Here is a 17,700-nt window from a genome sequence, read left to right on the forward strand (position 1 = left end):
TCGAACTCACGGACCGTGAGATCGTGACCTGAGCCGAAGTCGGACGCTCAACCGACTGAGCCACCCAGGTGCCCCAAGCATTTAATTTTTTTCAAGAGTTGACGGCTTGGCTGGGGTGGCACTGCTTCGTGCTGCAGGTTGACTGGGGTGGCTCCCTCCATGTGTCACTCATCCTTCCCCGGGGACAGTCAGGCTAGCCCGGGGCATGTGTATCTCTTGGTGATGGCAGAAATGCATAAGGGCTAGCCCCACTGCAGGAGCACATTCCAAGCCTCTGTATCACTTCTATTGTTACCCCATTAGGATTAGGCAAAACAAGTCATCAGGCCAAGCTCAGTGTCAAGGGCCAGAAACTAAACTCTTGTCTTTTGTAGTGGGAAATTAAAAAGTTAAATAGCTGGGGCGCCTGGGTGGCTCAGTCGGTTGGGCGTCCGACTTCGGCTCGGGTCATGATCTTGCGGTCCGTGAGTTCAAGCCCCGCGTCGGGTTCTGTGCTGACAGCTCGGAGCCTGGAGCCTGTTTCGGATTCTGTGTCTCCCTCTCTCTGACCCTCCCCCGTTCATGCTCTGTCTCTCTCTGTCTCAAAAATAAATAAGCATTAAAAAAAAATTAAAAACAAAATTAAATAGCAAAGGGCACGGACACAGGGTGGGGTAAAGAATTGGGACCGCCAATCCAATTTACACTCATGTCAAGTCAGAATATTTTTTGAGGGGTGATATTGGCAAAAGACTGATTCTGATGAGTTGTAGAGTTGAAGGATTGTAATCCAGTTGAGGCCGTGACCGAACATTTGCCTTCTAAGGAGCTTAATGGTGGAGGGAAAGACAATGATACAGAGCAAGTTTTGTTGCCGTTGTTTAAAGATGGGGGCGGGGGGGACTCATGGTTGAAGGCTATGAAGAAAGACCCTACGGGGAGACGAGAGATTGAAAAGACACAAAGAGTGTGTGGAGAAAGAGCCCAGAGTAGATGACTCTTCTGACGGAGGAATCAGCTTACCAGAGTACAAGAGTCACCTGTTCCTCTGAGACTGAAGAGAAGGATGCAAGATGTCGTCCGTATTTAATGAAACGTGTGCTCGTTCCGTTACATTGTGTGATCCCCTTCTCTCTGGGGAGGCAGGGTCATTTGCCGTGAAATGTCCTCCAGTTTGTATCATCAGGGTTAAGTCTGGAAGCCACCTGAGATATTTCAGAGGAAAGTTAATACAGATGACAGGTTCCATGGCTGATGGAGTAGCAGAGGACCGCAGTCCCGGAGGTTGGCAGTATCGGGAAGCTGTTGCCACCTCGAGGGCTGAAGGGCCAACAAGTGTTACCAAAGTCCAGAAACCAGAACCATCCGGTACTAACTCAACGGCTGTGGGGGCTGCACGGCAGGTAGTGACACTACAGGGAGAAGGGCTGTCCCTTAGGAAATGGAGTCACAAAGAAGACCCTGCCCACACAGAGAGAAGGGGAGATGTACTTTAGTTTCACCCTTCTTTCCTCCTGTTCTCGCATGTCCTACCGAGGCCTCTCACTGTCCTGACGCACCTGGAAACCAACTAGCAAGGAATCCTGGGAAACCCTGGTCCCCCTTATAAGGGGCTTGGTTCATCTGTATCGCTGGGTAGAGTGGGAGATTGCCAGAGAACGGATCTAAGAGCTAATCAGCTCTTCCCTGTTAGCTCACAGAACTGGATTTTTTCAAATGAATTTCTTAGTTCGCGTATGCCAACACAGTATCCTAGGCCAAAGAAGAGAAACCCCCTATTAGCGCCTTTTTCTCCGTAACTATATGAGGATGCTATTTCACAATTTTCCAAGCAGTTTTATTTTGAGTTTGGCCTCATGACAAAACCTGAGGCATAGGCGGAATAAGTCACTCCATCCTATTTTACACACAACAAAACTGGGACTCAGAAGGTTAATGACTTTCTTAAGATCAAACAGCCAAACAACGGCCAAATAAGACTCCCTGGGAAGATGCCTTTTCATTACTCTGCTGTTGCCTTTCATTCGTGAAGCTCCTTGGAGTCAGTCATTAAAATTTTTAAACTCTAGCTCACCTGGAACAAATGTTAATTTCATTGGTAGGGGACTATCCCCAAACACATTTTACAAGAGAACTTAAACACTACTCACCCTTAATTTTTTTAATGATAGGTCTATGTATTTGCATTTCTCTTCTAAATTAAAGGGAGCGTTTTAGAGCTATGGCATCATAGACAATGTCGGCGAAACAGCGAGGCTCTTACTTTGCATTCGGTAGAGGCTTACCCTGTGGTCAACAGAGTGCGGTTCATTAGGAACAGTACAATTCGTAGGACGAGAGTAGTAGCAGCAGCAGCAGCAACAGGAAGAGTAGTAACAGTGATAGCAATCAGCACGATTCTTCTAGCTAATGTTTAGTTAACGCTTTGGATACGCCAGACGCCATTCTGAAGGCTCTCCCTTCATTTTCTAAATTAACCCTCATGATACTCTTTCTACGTAAATACTGTTACTCTCCCCATTTTAAAAAGGAGGAAACTGAGGCATAGAGAGGCGAATACACTTTCCCATTGGGCACATGACTAGGAAGCGATCAAGCCAGGATTCAAACCCAGAAGGCCCAAACTTGTCACTGCTCTCTCTCTTCCTCTGTTGTTTTCTCCGGCCTAGGGTCAATACCCTGAAAAGAATTCTTACGAACAGAAAATAAGGGAAGACAAATATTAAAATTAGAAAGTTTTAGTACTCAAAATTCTTGAAATTAATTCCGGTTGTCCCACAGTTTACAATCATTTTCCTGCCTAAAATACAGCACATAAAATACCAAGCACGTGTTACAGCAACACCATATCGGCTTTGAATATGAAATATTTCTTGCCTGGTTGGGGACACAATCTTTTGGGAATGTAGCCTTTTATATTCTTCACAGAAAACACACACGCACATATATATATATGGACCCACAAAAATCATCTTTTTTCATAGGCTAGTGTTCACAGTATTTCAAATTTCTTCACACACTGTGATCACCATACAAACAATTCCCTGTCGGGTATACCATTGCAAATGGAATTCAGAAATAAGAAGACGTGTGTGTGAATTCTATTGTGGTTTTGAATTTACACTCCTTGTGTGGTCTGGAGTTATCCCAGTAGTAAATTTCACGGTAGTAGGCAAAACTGGTCAAGGTCATTGTCCCTAGCTTGAAGGACACTTGGTTAAAGCCCAGATCGGTCAACATATGACCCTAGGAGGAAGGGAAGCATTGTGTTCCGGTGAATGCTGTAAGAAGGGAGACAAGACTGCTGAAGTTGAGAACCTTAGGGTTTAGATAAGGGCCTTTGCCCTGTCAATGTTACTCAAGGTCAGTGGGATTTTCTTTTTTAATCCTACATCCTCTCAAAACCTGGACAGCATTCAGTGAGGGTGAGGGCTTTCCTTCTGTATGAAAATCTGAATATCATGGTGACTACATATTTGAAGAAAAGTATGTGGCTTGTGCTTTTTTGTCTTTCAAGAATTAAAGTTTATCAAAAAGCTCTGTTTTGAGATCAAGCCTCACTCTTTTACCTCTTGACTATGAAGTCTGTAACTTGAGCTGTATATTTCCTTCAAGAGTTTGGAAAATGCTAGCATACCTTTCAACTTAAACTTCTAGGCAGTTTTTATGATCTATAGATTAAGACCAAAAAGTGTATATCCTTTTTAATCTAGACTTTTCAAGTAGCAGCGCATGAGTGAGAGGTGGCTTCCAAAATTATTTATCTTTTTTCGGTAAAATAAATGATATTACTTACATTTATTAAAATTTTAATTTATATTTTTTATTCCTAAATGTATACACATATGCTCTGATGTTGGTTGATCGTATTTCTCTAACAGAGAAAGGTATTCGTTAAAAGGAATTAACTTGGAAAAAGGTGACCAAGTCATTGGTTTCCGTTTTGTGAATTCTTATGCTACCAATTAGGGATTTAATAAATAATAGATACTAAGCTCTTTTTCAAAATTCAAATGCCATCTTATGGATAAAAAGGGCTGCTTACAGTACACACTACTTTAACACTGAAGGCTTGGCTTAAGTAAGGAGGAGAAGGGACAGAAAGGTAAGCTTATACCTTAGGACATTTCTAGAAAAGGAAAGCCTTAGAAGTGTATGTTTCACCTTAGAAAGGTTTTTGAATAGCGTGAGGATCCAAAAAGTGGAAAATAGGAGCCACAGGGCTGGGTAAAATGAGTATATAAGGGAAGGCAGACTTTTCGCCAGGAAAAACTTTAACTGCTTTGTAGTACAGGAACTGTACTCTGTGCCTTTAAAAACTCTCTCCCTTTTTCCTTTCATGGCGAAAGTTAGTAACGTTGGTTCTAGATGCTTGCTACTCATTTTGTTTTTTGGTTCTATTTGTTACATGCAATAAATGAAATTATTTCATTTGATTCAAGAATAGGATGTTCTAGGGATTCTTGTGTGGCTCAGTCGGTTAAGCACCTGACTCTGCATTTCGGCTCGGGTCGTGATTTCACAGTTTGTGAGATCGAGCCCCCTGTCAGGCTCTGCACTGACAGCACAGAGCCTGCTTAGGATTCTCTCTCTCTGCCTCTTTCTCAGCCCCTCCCTTGCGCGCGCGCTCTCTCTCTCTCTCTCTCCTCTCTCTCAAAATAAATAAAGAAACATTAAAACAAAGAATAGGATATTCTAGTTAACTGAGAAATACCAGATTATATATACATTATACATTTTCAAGGAAGGGGAGCCCACCCAAATATACTGAAACTCTGCCAAAATTACTACTGTTTGATTTTTATTATGTAAATATCATACCAACATGAAAGAACAAATATTAAAACAAAAATGACTGCTCTTCAGAAACACCAGTTAATTTCAGTTTCCTCTGCTCCCCTTCTAGTTCATGACTTAGAGATTTAAGAAATACAATACAGGTAGAAATTGTGGTTTGTTTGTTACTTATGATTTTGGCACACTAGAACATTGGGTTGATATATTGTGTGATTCTAATGTCCTCTCATTAAAAATTGAAATTTCCTCATTTTTATGCTATAATAGTTAATGATGCTCTTTATTCCTATAATGTATTTCTCTTCTTTTAAGTATTTTATTAGGAGAAAATACCAACAGCACAATTACAAGGTCAATGGGAGTAAGCATGTATATGTCATTTGATATCAATCGCCAGATTGTCCTGATAGATATTTGTTCCCAGCAGTAGTACATGGGTATGCTAGTTTTACCATAGTGCTTCCAGCTTTGGGTTTTATTTTTTTATTAACTTAACTGATGTCAAATTGTATCATCTTGATTTAATACTCTATTTTTTTTCGTTTGTTTATTTTTGAGAGAAAGAGAGACAGAGCGTGAGCAGGGGAGGGGCAGAGAGAGAGAGGGAGACACAGAATCCGAAGCAGGCTCCAGGCTCTGAGCTGTCAGCACAGAGCCCGACGCGGGGCTTGAACTCATGAACCGCGAGATCATGACCTGAGCCTAAGTCACTCAACCGACTGAGCCACCCAGGCGCCCTTATTTTTTTAGCTTTTTAATTTAATTTTAAAAATATAAATCTTTTTTTCTTTCTCTTGCTTGAATGTCTTTTTCATGATCCTTTGCCCGTTTATCAATGGCTTTACCTACCACGTTGGATTTGATATAACTATCTTAGTAACTGAATATTACCTTAATGCTTAGAAGCCTCCTCCATGCACTTAGAGCAGTTGTTAATATGCTTCTAGATAAACCTGTCATTGCCTTATTTATTTTCTGTGCGGTATTTTAAGTGATGTAATACATAGCTTGATAATACTCCATTGTCAAACAGAAACAAAAAAGCAGGTCATTTGGTTTAGCGAGATTCTTGTTTGAAATTGTGTTCTAATTTTAAAGTAGGATATTTATGAAAGTATTATGAATAAACTTGGCCTTCAAAAAAGTTCATAAGTAGTATGCAGTGCTATTCTTTTGATGTTTAATATTTGCTATATGCAGCTGTAGTTGAATGCCAGTAGATGGCACTAATTACATAAACAATTCAACAAGTTAATGAAGAGGGAAGTAAATACATGAGCTTTGTTTTCCGTTCAAATTTTGGTATATGCCCCATAGTCAACAACTATATGAGAGCTTATTTTTATAGTTTGTTCTCTCCCATGAGAAAAACAATTAAGCCCAGCCGATCCCCAATCGATTGCTACTAAATTGAAACACCAGATACTGAGGATTGCTCACGATGCTGCATCTGAAAAGTTTTGTCGTGAAAAGTGGGTTGGATTATACTGTCACGATTGACTAAATCACATGGTAGGTTCAAAGGAAACATGCGGACAAGTTCTGACCTGCGAACTCAAAGGCTATTTATGAAAAATTTTGAGAAACTACAACTCAAAATTTCAGAGAAAACTGACATTCATTTTCTTTCCCATATGTATCCATAGCAGTTGGCCAAAGACCTCCGCCAGTGGCAGATAAATGTAGATGTTGCAAATGATTTGGCCCTGAAACTTCTCCGGGATTATTCTTCAGATGATACGAGAAAAGTACACATGATAACAGAGAACATCAATGCCTCTTGGGCAAGCATTCATAAAAGGTAGGAACTACATTATTTCTAAACCTATCATTGACTATAGTGATGGATGTGGTGGTGACGGTGGGTGGCCATTGCATATTTTGTTTTCCTACTCCTGCTCAACTGGGGCTTCGGAGGCTCCAAGGTGACAGTTGCCAACTAAATTCACAGTCTTGCCTAATTCCTCTAGAATTTTAAAGACGAGGGACCTGAAGACTGGTGAAATTAAATGATTTGCCTACCGTTGCAAAGGTAGTGAAATAGCTAAGAGTTTAGACAAACACAAAATATGGGTGTTTAGCTAGAAGAACCATTTATCAATATGTTTTGAGAAGTCTACCCAAAGAAATATCATTCCATTCCACAGTGGCACATGTTGCCCCATTCTTAATCTGACAAGGAAGTCACTTTGGGTTTCTTGATGGAATTATAGTTGTCCATGGTGCAATCTTTGTATCTCACTCCACCTATGCAATGGGAAAATTCATGTCGTGTAACATGACTCATAACTTCATTTCCCATTCTATGTCAGTGAAAATTAACAGCTCTTAGAGACACTACCCCCTCAAACTAGGTTCTGTGTCTTTATTGTCCACTCTCTTAACCCCTTGTGCTTTTCTTTTAATAGCATTTATCCTAATTTTAGATAAAAATATGAATTATATAACTGGTTGTTTAACGTCTGTGCTTCATATTAGTCTAAATTCCCTGAGGACAGAGACTCTCTTTCTTACTTGACACATCCTGAGGTCCTGAACCAAGTGATACAGTGGGGAGCTGGTAAATGTTTGTTGAATGATGACTCCCTTTGCATAATATAGAGTTACCTTGTTCATGCTATGGACAGTTAAAGATCATTGGGTCCTCATTTTTAGCTGTGTCAGAAAACAGGGGCAAAAAGAGTACTTGTACAATGATAAGGAACACCACAGTGAAAGGTAAATAAGTCCCAGCAGATGACATGAATTACTGAAGAAGTCAATTTGGTGGCCTTTATGAAGAAGAAAAGGCCACCATCAAGAGGGAAAAAAAACAAACCCAACAGATTTTGAACTAAGAGCAGAATCTCTTAGGACCTCTGAGCTACTGATATATGGAAATTGTGAAAGCAAGTAAATCTTGACATCGAATCAGGAATTAAAGAGTGAAATCTCCTGAGACACTGGATTCGTGCTGGTGGTCCTAGGGCCATCTTGCATTCCAGACAGTTGGTGTTCAGATAGATGACCATGGAAAAGAAGTTCCAATCTGAAGTTGGGAGCTCTATTTGGGGCCCTATCTAAAGGACCCTGGTGGAGAGAGGGTGAGCTTGAATACAGGAGTGATAATTCGAAAAAATTCTTAAAGTCACTGCCTCCTCCCAGTGGCAAGGGTTGAACTTTGTGTTTTAAATACAGATCCAGTATCTGTTGAGTTAAATAAGGCACATTGGGCTTAGGAAGGCTTATTTATATGTGATCAAAAGGGTGTCAGAGACTCAGAAGTTAGATCTCAAGGGGAAATGCCTGCTTCTCCAAGAGTAGCCTCTTTGGGGAAGCAAAATAAGATCAGTGAAATAATATGATGAGTTCAGGGAGTGTAAGCTAAGAAGGGGCCAAAAAGAAAGCTTGTTTGTGGTCCAAAACCTGAGCTTCAAGGGAGGTGTATCCCATCTGTGTCACTCTTTCTGGAAGTCCCCTGTCTCCACGTTCCCATGCTTCTCTAACGTCCAAGCAGCTCTCTCTGTTCTTGATCGCTTTCGTAAGGTCTTTGGATTCTTCAGAGGGGGGCTTCCAGTTTATATTTTTCGACTAGGTCCCTAAAAATCTACCACCTAAGGAAAGTATATGCTTATTACTCCAGTGCGTAAAGTCAAAACAGAAGGTTAGCGGCCAAATTACATTTTCCACTGGCCCATACACAATCTGAAGTTTGCCAGATTAATTTTCCTGAAGCTTCTAAAGTTCTTCCCTGTGCCATTCTCACATGTACTCTGAAAATTCATCCACTTCTGTAGTTTCAGTCCACTGATGACTATCCTTTTATATCATTTGCAGCTGACAATGATCTTTTGACTTTCTGACCTACATATCCTAGTGACTTATTTCCATTTGAATGTCCCTCCGGAACTTCAAACTGAATGGGCCCAAGGCTGAACTCATTTTTGCCCTCTTCCAACCTCTTTCTCCAAATGTGGCCTACTTTTCTTCCTATGATCCCTCTCCAGTGAACATTACCACAACCCATTCAGTTGCCAAATGAAAACTCATGCTTGACTCTTCCTTTTACAACCCCAATAGCTAAGCTACCACAAAGCTATTTACTGCTGAAATAGCTTTCAAATCCAGCCACGTCTCTTTATCCCTCCTCCTCACCTGTCACGTTTGGCCTCAGTGACTACGTCATTCGCCTAACGGGTATGCCTCCTTCTAGTCTTCCTAGTTCCTACCCATTCTCTGCAGAAAATGCAGGATGATCTTTCTAAATACACTATATTTATGTAGCTCACCCCCCTCCCACTTTTAAAGCCACTAGTGGCCTATCCATTATTATCTGAAGATAGTCCATACTTCTTTAAATGATTTCAAGGTCTTGTGTGATTCAGCGTTTCCTTAAAACTCCAGCCTGATTTTCTACTCTTCCTCAATCTTCCCTCCCAGCGTTCCCCACATGTAATTAAGTAACACTGAGCTCTTTCCACTTCCTCATCCTATGTTCTGTCTTCTCTACTGACTCCTGACCTGAAACACACTTACACACACACACACACACACACACACACACACACACACGTATATATATATAATATTAAATAACAATTCCTTCAGGAAGACTTTTCCAGCTACCAACCTCAAAGTGCACACTCTTTAGGCCTCCTATCATAGGCCCCCTATTATCGTGCTTACCTCACTACTTAAGTGTTTGCTGGTCTTTGTCTCTTGTGAGAATGTTGGCTCTGTGAGGATATTCACATTGGCCTCTTGTCCACTGCACTTAGCTTTGCGTGTATTAACTATCCCCAACACGTTTTTCATTAAATACGTAAATGAACAAATGAAAAATAACTACAAGTGTTCTGGTGTGCCAGTAACTCAACACAGAAGAAAAATGTATCCATTAAGATTGCTTTCAATTTCAAGTAACAGAAAACTCAAGTTCAGTAGCTTACCTAACAGAGGTTTATTTGTCTCATTTATCGAGCGGTTCAGAGGTAGGCAGATGACTGACATTGGCTCAGTGGCTCAGCAATGTCAGCCTTGAAGTTTCCATGTTCTTCTCGGCATCTCCCTTGGAACATATACATTCCAGCAGGAAGTAAAAGGACACAGGGCGGTGCTTGTATCAGGAAAGCAGTGGGATTCCCAGGAAATTTCACACCAAAACTGTGCAACAAAACCACCTCTAGTGGCTAACAATTGGGGTCGGGTCAGCCAATAGAGAATGCCTGCCACGAATGGGGTGGAAAGAATAAACTGATCAATCGGCACGCTATAGCCAGAGAGCATTACGTTCCCTGGAAAGATAACCAGTCAGATCTTTGAGTAAATACGGTACGTTCACTTAGCTCGCATATTCACGTACGTTATATTCATGTGGTATATGTACGTAGGATCATAAAACAGTGGCCATTCGGGCTTGATGGCTGTTCTGGTCAGCGGGAAAGGTCTTGAGGAGAGCTGGATTCTCCACTGGCTAATGATACCTTTACATTAGAAGTTCGCATTCTGTGTATGCTTTGTGTGTCACCTGCACAGATTAAGCCATGCTCTACTTGACTACAGTTTTTCTTATTTTACATTCTTACAGACCTTGTGCTAGATAGATAAAGAACAAGAAAACTCTTTATATGATCTTTTGTCTTTTGACCTTTTTATCCAGTATCTTGCCCAGGTAAACCAAGAAGCCAAGTAACATCGTCATCTTCCCATAGATTTATGTGGGCCAGCGGGGTAGCCGGTAGCCGTGGGTGGCGATTTAAATGTAAATTAAAGTTAAATAAAATTTAAAATTCATTTTCTCCATCTCATCAGCCACCTTTTCACCTTAGGTGCTCAAGAGCCACGTGTACCTAGTGACTTCCCTATTGGACAGTGCAAAATAGAACATTTCCATCATCACAAAAGATTTCTTTGTCTGTGTTCAGCTAAGCAATTTAGGGCACATTTCTAACAATCACATAACCATCACATAACCTAACAATCACTTCAAAAGAGTTATTGCCAGATGTTATAAATAAAGAGATATTTCTTTTACAGAATGGTTCCCATCATTTTATTTTCTTGTTTCTACTTGATATCTTCCATTTATCCACTTTCTAGAGTTGGCATTTAAAGTCCCCAAACCTACAACTATCACAGGATATAAACACTTTCATTTTTGTTGTCACTCTTTTCAGCATCATTTTAAAAGGAGAAATTATTAATGCTGATATTTGGGCGATAGAGAAAAAGTATCTCATATCTTCACAGAGTACCTATCAACAAGACTTTTTAGGTAGGAGGGACTCTGCCAAAAGCATTCTGATCACATTATTTCTCAGAGTTTGGGTTTTACCACAGAACGCTAATGTATTGCCTGCATCGAAACTTTCAATCATATAGAGAAATTCATGCAAAAAATCTGCACATTTGGAAGCCTATTTAAAGCAATAAAAATCTTCAGTGCAGTGTTAAATTGTTGAATAATATATAAAAACTATAACTTGGAAGAGCTTTACTTTGACATTACACCCTGGCAAGCTAGAGTTTTGAGACCATCGAAAACAAAAGGAAACGGATTTTGCTTTGTATTTTACTGTTCAGTTTATTAATAGGTCAGAGAAATCTTTGATTCTACCCTGACTTTGATAGGAGCTTTCCCATTTTATGTGGATTAACACAAATAGTCATGCGTGCCCAAAAGGAATTCGTCTACTGTTCATGATTAAAAGCAAAGGCTACTTCCTAACTCAGTTCTGTAGTTTAACAATTCAGGTCAGAACACAGATCATCATTGTGACCTACGTAGGAAAATATTTTGTTTTCCTGATCATATTCCGTATAGTCCATGTTAACATAGAAAGCCAGAAATGAGGGCCTCTGCAAGTTCATTTCTTTCTCTTCAATCTCTGCGAATAGATATGAATCGGTCAGTAAGATAATATTAGATGTGATATTACAAATTATTGTCAGAAGCCTCTAAGGGCTAGATTTCAAGGACTGCCATCTGGCTGATGACTTTATGATGACACTCTCATGAGATTTCATTTCCTTATTTCTACTCCAGGATCAGTCTTTAAACAAGAAATGAGCATTAACTCTGAATTGTCTGTCTGTAGCCATATGGGGGCTTCCACATCTACCAATCAGCTAGGAGTGAACTCATCAAGTGGAGGGCCTGGTCCCAGTATCAGAGGGGTTCAGCATGGCTGGAACTTAAAAGCTCCCAGATACCTGAAAAATCTCTCTAGGTTCTAAGAAAGATTCAGCATGTATATATGTACATGCACATACGTGTATATGCATGTACATACATGGAAATATGTTCTTCCTTAAAATTGTATCTCAGTATTCTCCTGTCTTCCCTCATGATACATTTTACATTTTAATAATCATAAGTAATAGCTGATAAACTGAGAAATTACCACCAGTATTCTCCATCTTTGGCAACAGTGTAGCACATGGAAGTCCCTCCTTGCTTCTCTATTCCTAGGTCCTACCTCTTTTCCACTTTAAAGAAACAAGAAAGGAGGGGGGCTTGCGTGCTTAGTTGGTTGAACATCGACTCGATTTCAGCTCAGGTCATGATCCCAGGGTTGTGAGCTTGAGCCCCACGTTGGGCTCCATAGTGAGCATGGAACCTGCTTAAGATTTTTTCTCTCTCTCCCTCTGCCACTCTCCCCAGCTCATGGTCTCTCTCTTTCTCTCTAAGAAAGAAAGAAAGAAAAGAAAGAAAGAAAGGAAAAAAATATTGAGCCCTATTTTGTGTGCATCACAGAGCTTTTCTAACCAGACACTGGATCTCTTTCAGATTCTCCAGCATATTTTTTTAATGATTGTCCTGCTTTTTCTTCTCTGGGATCTTGCATTTCTTTTTTTTTTTTTTTCTTGCTTCTCCCCTTCAGCCAACCATCACATTGAAGTCTCCCTTGTTCTAAAAGAACTTTCTTCAGATATGATCTTTTCTATACAGCTATGCTGGTTTCCCCTTACCATCAAAAAAAAAATTGTTTTTGGCAGCTTGAAACCATCAAAAGTTTTAAAGAAGTAATTGGCATTACTGTTTCCTAGTCTTTAGCTCCCGGTTATGCTTTGACCCACTCCAATCTGTTTTCTGTTGCTACCACCTTGTTTTAATGAAAACAAGGGCTCACTAAGGTCATCGGTGACTTTTACTAGAACTAATGGCCCTATATTCAACTCGACTGGTTGAAACTTTCCCTTCCTTGGTTTCCAGAACGGTATCGATTTGCAGTTCTCCTATTTTTCTAGTCATATAGGAAGAGTGAGGTCCCTGGCACAACGCCTGATACATTGTAAGAACTCAGTAAAGGTCATGTCGTAAATATCATAAGCGTTCATTCACTCACTCAGTGAATATTTTGGTGCTAGGTAGGCTCAGGTCGTGTTACTCAATACACAGCAATGAAAATCCCGACCCTCATGAAGCTTGTATTTTGGGAAGGAGAAGGTGGGAAATAGACGTTAACAAATACGCAAGTTAAGGGGCGCCTGGGTGGCTCAGTTGGTTAAGTGTGTGACTCTTTTTTTTTTTTTTTAATATTTATTTAGTTTTGAGAGGCAGAGCATGAGTAGGGGAAATGCCGAGAGAGAAGGAGGGGAAGAGAGGAGAGATTAGGGGAAGGGCCAAGAGAATCTGAAGCAGGGTCCAGACTCTGAGCTGTCAGCACAGAGCCTGATGCGGGGCTCAAACCCACAAACCATGAGATCATGACCCGAGCCGAAGTCTGTCTCTTAACTGACTGAGCCACCCAGGTGCCCCAAACATCTGACTCTTGATTTCGACTTGGTCATGATCTCATGGTTCATGAATTCAAGCCCCAGTTTGGGCACTGCCCTGACAGTGTGGAACGTGCTTGGGATTCTCTCTCTCCCCTCTCTCTTTCTGAACCTACCCCACTTGCTCTCTCTCCAAAAATAAATAAACTTTTACAAAAGGTAAAAAAAAAAAAAAAAAAAAAAAAAACAAATAAGAAAGTTAAGTATATATGGAGTTGTGATAAGTGCAGTGTGGAAACAAAGGAAAGTAGTTGAGAATAGATGTGTGTGTGTTGGAAGGAAAGTGCTGTTGTTTAAATATGATGGTTAAGAAAGGTCTCACGGTGAGGGTGACATTTGAACAAGATGCAGTGGACCTGAGGAGGTGAGCCGTGTGGATAACTGGAAGAAAAACAGCTCAGGAGGGTTCTAGTAAGTGGAAATGCCATGAGGCAGGAGTATGCGTATCCTTTGGGGGGAAACTTAGACTAGTGTAACAGAAAAGCGACAAGTGAGCAGGAGTGTAGCAGACCAGGAGTTCGGAGAGGAGAGGAATCGGATACATGAGTCCTCAAAGGACTTTCACTTTCACTTAGAGTGAGACGGGACTCATTGGAAGGTTTTGTGTGATGGGATGGCATGTTTTGACTCACCTGGCCCTTCTTTTACACTAGACTGATGGGAAGTAGTGAGACCATTAGGAGCCATAATTCAGTCAAGAAAGGACTGTGATCTGGGCCGGAAGAGGAGAAGTGAATGTAGTAAGAAGTGGCTGGATTCTACTCTCTTTTGAGGAAAGAACCCAAAAAGCTTTCTAATGGGTTAGGAATCCAGGAAGACCACAGTTTTCACCTGAGAACTGGAAGATGGGGTACTCACTTTACGGAGATGGAGAAGATCTCAAAAGCAACATATCTTAGGAAAAAGATGTGGACATACTATTTTGAAACGTCTCTTCTGCGTCCAGGTAGAGATGTGGAGTAGTTAGCTGGATATAAAATTTTACGTTCTACTGAATGGTCATGACTTGAGATACAGGTTCGGGAACTGTAACAATAATCGATATAGGCCGTCTTTGTTCTATATATCACTTAAATGTCGATGTTCCATTGTTAACTCTGTCTCTGCTCTATATACATTGCAAGTACCTTCAACTGTTGGCTTCAACCACCATTAAGACTTCTCAGTTGTTATTTCCACCTTCTATCTTTCTCCCAATCTCCGGAACTGTACTCACAGCCACCTACTATATGTTTCCATCTGTACATCCTACAGGCTCCAAAATGTCTCAAGGAGAAGGCATTATGTGCTCCCAAAACAATGCTACATTTTTTTTTTTTTGGATTTTCAGTGTAGTTTAATTACTTAATTCTCTCTAAAACTGGAAACCTAAGAATTACTTCTACCTCGCCCTCCCCATCTCCTCTCTATCTTATTGCTACATGTACTGAATTGGCGTCTAAACTGTGTGAATTCAACTTCAAAAATTGCTCTAGGAACTACCCACCGCCCCTTCTTTTTATCCTCATTGCCAACTCATCCTAGAGCCTGCCCATATTTTACCTCGGAGATCGTGGCCACTTTTGTTCTGCGCTCCGAACCATTCCGTGTCCACGCTCATTTTGCCTTGGCGCTGGCCTCAGAGTGATTTTCCTTAAAATCAATCTTCTCGTTTCCCTTTCCTCCAGCACTCTTTTTCCTCCAGAGACCTGTTGGATACTATTTACATATGTGATATGCTCCCAAAAGCGTACTCAAATTTTTCTGAAAATAAAAACAAAAAAAAATAAGTCAATAATGAAACGTGAGGTTTTTTTTCAGGGAAGGAAAGCAAATAGTGTCACGAATTTGTGTTTGTCAGTGTGTTTGTTTCACAGAGGGACAGGCATGTGAACTTCATGAAAGAGTCTTATGTTCTACCCACCAGTGCTGACCCTTAGGAAAGTGTTTTTAGAATTCTTTTTTGGGTACTACCTGGGGACTAGTTTCTGATCATCAGAAGATTGTTGTATTATTGTATAGCCACACCTTGTCTTTGCTCATTAGTTGTACTCAATAATTGTGAATTGAATGAAATAATTAATCAGATGTTGGGCAGTAAATGACTCTGGATTATTTCCAGAAATTTAAAGGATGCAGCTTTGCTGCCGTCCTTGAAGCTATGCGAAGAACGTGATGTGATGCTCACAGGACATTTGTTTAAAATACAACCTCTTATTAAGTCAGGGACTGTTTGTGATATATTTGCAGCATAGTCATAAATATTAAAGCTACAAAGGACCCTAAGGACACCAGCTCAAACTTCTCAATTTAGAGTAGCCTATTTTTAATCCCCCTCATGCAAAGTATACTATCTAGTCCATCTTAAGGACTAAAAAGATTTGGTACATTAAAAAATCCAATGCATTAGCAGCTCCTTTCGGTACACTTCTTTTGACAGCATGAGGAAGTTTCTTTTGGCTCTTCAAGAGTGCGTTGTGTATATAGTTATAAGGCGCTCTGGTTTTTATCCTGCTGAGACCCAATCTTTCCAACCAATTATAAAGTGTAAGAATTCTCGCCATGTTACAATAGGGTAATATACCTGTAATGCAAAACCTTGGGGCTCCGGGCCAGGCAGTGTCATGATCCATACGGATCTAAAATGTTCTTGGTTGTAACTGCCTGCTTAATTTTATGTCACCTCCTTTAAAGTAATTAGACTGTTTTTAGCTTGCAGAGATTGCACACAAAGGGAGACATTTGGAACCATATCGCTGGTGATTTACTGGTGTGGAAAATTACCTGGTGTTGTAGCCAAGTAGCCATTTTCATTCTAAACCAGTCCTACAGTCCTAAACCAGGTTCTACCAGTGCACCAAAATAGATGCTTGCAAATGCCCCTGCATGCAGTTTACTCATGGAAAGACTCTAAAACTAAACATAAGTTATAATTGTTTCCCAAAGGAAACTTATAGGTCACCAATGGACCTTTCTTTTTTTTTTTTTTAAGTTTATTTATTTATTTTGAGATTGAGAAAGAGCGGGGGAGGGACAGAAAGCGAGTTGGAGAGAGAGAATCCCAAGCAGGCTCTACACCGTCAGCACAGAGCCTGAAGCAGTCCGATCTTACGAACCCAGCAATCGTGACCTGAGCCGAGATCAAGAGTCGGACGCTGAACCGCCTGAGCCACCCAGGTGCCCCACAAACAGACATTTCTTGTCTCCGTTCATAAATTTGATATATTGGTGTCTAAAATTAAAACAAATGGGAGAAAGTTCCCTCTCTTGGTTTAATCGAACCATTAATGTTAGCACCAAGATCCATCATATTACTTTTCAATCATAGTCATATTTTTAATTTTCTTTGCATTGCTATCATTCTCAAAAAAACCCTCTGTAAAATATTCAATAAAATATATAAATTCGCAAAAAAGAAAATATATATGTGTGTGTATATATATATATATATATATATATATATATATATATAAATTCCCTAGGGTTTATTTTTATTAAGTTGAGTTATTTTAATAAATGGATATAGTCATCATTTGACTTGTAATTTTATCTAATTCTAACATTCATATAGTTTGGGGATCTTTTGGCTCTATTCAATTTATAATGGGAATTTCTTTCCATGAACTAATTTTTTAATGCATTCCTTATTTCTAAAAATTGGGCAGGGGAACTAGATACTAGTGAGTTTGTGAAATAGAATCTTCTCAATTTTTCACCTAAATGGGGGTTTCTTTCAGCAGTTCTAGGGGGCGGTCAACAACCGTGCTTTTCTGCAGCCCCCTTTTACCAGTTGGGCAACCTGATACCATCCCTGACTTATTGAAGCAAAGATCCTAGTGCACGTCCTTTGTCTTGCACAGAAACATTTTCAGATTCTTGAGCCGAGCAAAACTTGAACTGGCTGCCCCCACTTTCTTCCCGTCCCAGGACCAAACAGCCCTTCCACGTTGTATTCCTCTGCCATTTCTCACCCAGAGGGCTGTTTACCCTGAGCTTCTTTCTGAGCTCAGATTGTTCCTGTGTGATTGTCCGTTTTGATATTTTATCTACCATTGTTTGTGTTTGGAAGTTTCGTCTATAGTTTGAACTAATTTTCCCTGAGATAAAGTGAAACGTGCCTGTTGTAGAGAAAAAAAATTAAATTTGGAAATAATTATTACCCTTAACATTTTGTAGCGTTTCCTTTCG

The 17,700-nt window shown here is 40.3% G+C and overlaps 1 protein-coding gene across 12 annotated transcripts in view; it reads left to right on the plus strand.

The window, feature by feature from the left end:
• The window catches only part of DMD (dystrophin), a 2,113,538-nt gene that overhangs the window by 1,593,371 nt on the left and 502,467 nt on the right, over positions 1-17,700 (plus strand). For 10 of the 12 annotated variants that reach the window (XM_081792827.1, XM_081792829.1, XM_081792824.1 and 7 more), the window contains one exon: positions 6,423-6,577. In XM_081792827.1, the coding sequence (XP_081648953.1) occupies positions 6,423-6,577 (155 nt within the window). The remainder of the gene's footprint in view (positions 1-6,422; positions 6,578-17,700) is intronic. The other 2 variants (XM_081792830.1, XM_081792826.1) reach the window with 1 other exon arrangement.

This window comes from Panthera onca, chromosome X (genome assembly GCF_046562875.1).
Source record: "Panthera onca isolate mPanOnc1 chromosome X, mPanOnc1 haplotype 2, whole genome shotgun sequence".
Taxonomy (NCBI): Eukaryota; Metazoa; Chordata; class Mammalia; order Carnivora; family Felidae; genus Panthera; species Panthera onca.